The sequence below is a fragment of the Physeter macrocephalus genome, chromosome 4 (assembly GCF_002837175.3).
Source record: "Physeter macrocephalus isolate SW-GA chromosome 4, ASM283717v5, whole genome shotgun sequence".
Classification (NCBI taxonomy): Eukaryota; Metazoa; Chordata; class Mammalia; order Artiodactyla; family Physeteridae; genus Physeter; species Physeter macrocephalus.
Genome location: NC_041217.1, coordinates 140,081,045 through 140,085,970, shown reverse-complemented (window position 1 = coordinate 140,085,970; position 4,926 = coordinate 140,081,045). Strand labels below are relative to the sequence as shown.

Sequence of the window (4,926 nt, the reverse complement as noted above, 5' to 3'; positions counted from 1 at the left end):
GGTTAGTAGAGTGGCAGAGGTGAAAGAAAATGGTAAGAGAAAAATTGGAGACAGCAAGTGCAGACCACATTTTGGATAAGTTTTGCTCTAAAGGATGGAAGAGGTGTGAGGGCAATACATGAATAGGGAAATTAGGTCAAAAGAAGTGTTTTTTGTTCTTTTTTGATTATGGGAAAAATATCAGCTGGTGGGAATGATCCAAGAAGGAGGGGGATAAAATGATAATTCAGGAGAAAGAAAGGATGTTGCTGGATGATGTCTTTGACTAAGCAAGAAGAGATGAGATCTGTTGCACAAGTCCAGAGTTGGCCTTAGATAAGGGTATAAATAGTTCATAGTAACAGGAGGGAATGCAAAGACAGAGAGCCTATACTGGTAGGTGGTAGATGTGATGGGGGGAGCTCGGAATGTTCTTTTTGATTCTTTTCTTTTTTCAGTGAAAGAGGAAACTGACAGTATGGTTGGGGGAAGAGGTGTTGGAGAGTTGAGGATAGAAGTTAGGAAATAGTCCATTTAATGTACTGTAATATAAAATAAAAATTAAATTGAAAAAAGTATACCTGAAACTAACACAACATTGTAAATCAACTATAGTCCAATCTAAAATAAAAATTAAATTAAAAAAAGAATATTGATTGGATTTGGATTTAGAAAACACAATTTTGATTCCCAGGTTTTCCACTCATCAGGTAGGTAAAATTTAACTTGTCTGTTCAATCCCTCAGGTAGTTCAGTTTCTCTACGGGTAAAATGGAGATACCTAAGGCCTGGGATTTCTATTTGTATGAAAATTAAATAAAAGAATAAATGTGAAAGGAAAGCATTTTGCAGTTATTTGAACTTGACAAATAACTTTAACATTTGAATCCACTTATCAAGGACTTGTTCCATTACTCATTTTCATGTGTTTTACATAATCTTTTTTTTTTTTTTTTTCTATTTTTCTTTTTTTGCCGTGCAGCTAAGGGATCTCAGTTCCCCTACCAGGGATTGAACCTGGACCATGGCAGTGAAAGCATGGAATCCTAACCAGGGAACTCCCTACATACATTATCTTATTTAATTCTTATATTAACCCTGTGAGATAAGGCATTCTCATCCCATTTTACTGATGGGGAAGTTGAGCTTCAGAGAAATTAAAAACCTTGTCCAAGGTTCACAAGTTAGTAGGTGGCTGAGCAGGCATTCCAAAGCAGTAGTCAAATCCAAGCCTCCTACTCTTAATAACTATCCTTTTCCAAGACATATTTTTTCTTAAATTAGCTAAAGTGTACTAATTCACTGCTCTCTCTCAGGGTTTCTTTCTTGGAGCAGGTTAGAAGGGTCTTCTCCATACTTTTTATGTCACAAGAAAGCTGAGCAGTTCAGTTTGTGTACTTACTAGATCAGAAGTGGTTTTGATATTTGATTCATCCAATGTCAGTAGAAGTTGAAACAGAGGTCTGATATAAGAGAGGTGCTGCTGCCAGATTTGTAGGAGAAAGGACTTTAAAAAATATATTTCAAAATGTAGGGTTCCCTGGTGGTGCAGTGGTTAAGAATCTGCCTGCGCTGCCAATGGAGGGGACACAGGTTCGATCCCTGGACTGGGAGGATACCTCGTGCCGCGGAGCAACTACACCTGTGCGCCACAACTACTGAGACTGTGCTCTAGAGCCTGTGAGCCACAACTACTGAAGCCTGCATGCCCTAGAGCCCGTGCTCCACAACAAGAGAAGCCATCGCAATGAGAAAAGCCCGCGCACCGCAACGAAGAGTAGCCCCCGCTCGCCGCAACTAGAGAAAGCCTGTGCCCATCAACGAGGACCCAACGCAGCCATAAATAAATAAATAATTTTTAAAAAATGTATACAATCAACCCTCCTTATCCACGGGCTCTCCATCCCTGGATTCAACCTCCATGGAAGATGTTCAGAAAAAAATATTCCATAAAATTTCAAAAAGCAAAAGTTGAATTTGCCAGTACCAGTAGCTATTTACACAGCATTTACATTGTATTAGTATAAGCACTCTAGAGGTGACTTGGAAGTATAGGGGACGAGGTGCCTAGGTTATATGCAAATGCTACACCATTTTATATAAGGTACTTAAGCTTCAGAGGATTTGCGTATGGTGGATCCTGAAACCAATGTCCCTGGGGACACGGAGGGCCCACCATATTCTATTTCCCAACTCCACAGAGCTGGTCGGTGGCCATGCCTTTGACCGGCGACAGGAATGTGGCACCTAGCCCTATGGTGTCGGTTGGAGGGAGATGGTCTCAGAGGGGTGTGTAGGAGTTGGGTGAGTGGTTCGGCCGGCCTAAGGTTGGTCTCTAGGGCGTCAAGAAGGCTGAAGGAGGGCGGTTGGGCCCTCAAGGCTTGGAGTGGTGGTCGGCCCGGTGTGGGTGGGGAAGGCCGTCCTGGGGGCGGGGTCTGCGGCGGGCGAGTGCGCGTCGCCACGCCAAGCGTTTCAAAATCCCAAACCTTCCGCAAGGGCGCTGAGTGCCTGCCCGCCGAGCGGGGGCTGTTCAGCTGTTTTCCGGTGCCGGTCGAGACCACCTCTCGCGGGATCTGGGCCCCGCTCGACGGCCTCTCTCTCCTCGACGCCTAGCTGGTGGGGGTCGCCATGGTTCACTTCTTGCACCCAGGCCTCTCGCCCCGCACCACTGTCTCTCCGGACGCTCAGAAGGACGTCCTGGGCTGCGGCGTGGTGCAGGTGAGCACGGGGGAGGGGGAGGGGGGAACGCAAGCCTAGGCGGGACGCCAGGCCCCAGGCGAGCGCGGCGAGTCGTCGGGGACTGTGCTGAGGCACTTGTTGGCTCGTTTGACCGACGCGGGGGTAAAGTCTGAAGAGGCTGAGCTCCTGCCAGGCTTCTGTCTTTTATGGGAAGTGCATGCCGGAGAGGAGTTTTCCGCCCAGGGCGTCCCAGCCTTGGAGGCGAGCGAGCAGACCCTGCGCACTGAGAGGAGGAGCGGCGGGATGAGTCCCGCCTCTCGCGTGACCCTGGGCGAGTCCCCTGCTCAGGTCTCTGATGCTCACCTGTGCCTGCGAGGGCGGCAGCTATTTTGCAGGGTGGTGTAAATTTAGACGTAACTGCTGGGCATGGCTTTAGACTTGGCCCGTAGTAGACGGTGGCGCTTTTTGTCATGATGCACCCAAATGCCTCAAACCTCAACCGTTCCCCCGCGTGTGTTGGGGATCTGTTGCTTCCCAGAGGCTGTGACCTGTTGGTCCCGGGATCGTTAACAGGAAGACCTTCTGAGCCCGGCGGGGGGAGCTGGAACCCCGAAGACTGAAATTCCTTAAATTCCACGTGTTTGTTTCCCCCTCTTTTCCCTCGGAATGCCTGTTAGACTAAACTGAGCAAAATGCAAACCAAAAGAGTTTGTGTTTGGCGCCTACTGTGTGTCAGGTATTGCATTTCTAGAGTAATCTTGGATTTTTTTGTAGGCATTTTACTGGTGTATAGGGAAATTGAGAACGCTTCCTTGACTTGCTCATGATCTGGAGCTTGACATCAGTTGTTCTGATGTCAGACTCCATGTTCTACAACATCCCAAGGGCTACCGCTCTTAGAACTCGAAATCTAATGAACGCTCAACCCACAATTAGTATGGGGGGGGGAAGGAAATATCCTGATTGAGGTTGTACTTTACACGCTGACGCCGTGTTGGCTTTTGTGGCCTTCAAAGTTCTAGCCTGTATTCCTGTAGACCCTTTTGGACTCACTTTTAAAAGCTGCCTAAATAATTTGTAAATTTGTTTGTAGCTAATGGAAAAGCTGCGTTTTTAATGTATGTACTAGCACAGCGTGTCAAGCACATTTTTTGTTGGCGCTGACTGGAATTGAAAAACAAGGTTTTCTTTAGAAAGTGAACAGACTAATCCATTTTCTGTCTGGTTCCATACTGTACTGTGTACACTCGTTTTTTTGGTTAAGATTTTATTTTTAATTAATTTTAAAAGTTGTACAATTCATGAATACTTTTCCTTTAGATATATTTCTCTATGCTATTTTTAATTTTATTTAGCAGTGTTTTGTAGTTTTTGGTGTAAAGGTCTTTTACATATTTTGTTAAATTTATCCCTGTTTTTGATAGTACTGTAAATATTTTTTTAAAGTTTATAATTTGGGGGTGTATATATATATATATATATATATATATTTTTTTTTTTTTTTTTTTACGGTACGCGGGCCTCTCACTGTTGTGGCCTCTCCCGTTGCGGAGCACAGGCTCCGGACGTGCAGGCTCAGCGGCCATGGCTCACGCGCCTAGCTGCTCCGAGGCATGTGGGATCTTCCCAGACCGGGGCACGAACCCGGGTGTCCTACATCGGCAGGCGGACTCTCAACCACTGCACCACCAGGGAAGCCCTGGGGAGGTATATTGATCTTGTATCCTACAACTTTGCTAAAGCCACCTATTTTCTCCAGTTTTTTTTAATGATTTCTTAAGATTTTCTTTACAAATCTGTCATCTGCAAATAAAGACAGCTTTACTTATTCTCTTTCAGTCTGTTCTTTTTATTTTCTTTTTTAAAAAATGCATTTTCTAGGACCTTTTGTAGAATGTAGAAGTGGTGAGAATAGACATCTTTGTATTGTTCTAGATCTTTCACCTCCAAGTATGATACTGGCTATAGGTTTTTCCGTTAGATGCCCTTTGTCAAATTAAGGAATTTTTCTTCTATTCCTAGTTTGCTGAGTTTTTTGTTTTTGTTTTTTTAAATCATGAATGTGTGTTGAATTTTGTTAAATGCTTTTTCAGCATTTAATAAGATGTTTTTGTTCTTCATTGTGTTAATGTGGCGGATTTTATTGATTGTGAATTTAACTTTACCTTCTAGGAATAAACACCACCTGGTCATGATGTATTATTTTTATATATTGAAGAATTCTATTGCTAATTTTTTTTTTTTTTTTTTTTTTTTTTGCGGTACGTG

General features: G+C 44.0%; 1 protein-coding gene across 1 annotated transcript in view; it reads left to right on the top strand.

The window, feature by feature from the left end:
- The first annotated feature begins 2,607 nt into the window (after window positions 1–2,607).
- ZYG11A (zyg-11 family member A, cell cycle regulator) overlaps window positions 2,608–4,926 on the top strand; it is a 65,566-nt gene continuing 63,247 nt past the window's right edge. Inside the window, exon 1 of the mRNA XM_007109522.2 lies at window positions 2,608–2,697. Coding sequence (XP_007109584.2) covers window positions 2,608–2,697 — 90 coding nt within the window. The remainder of the gene's footprint in view (window positions 2,698–4,926) is intronic.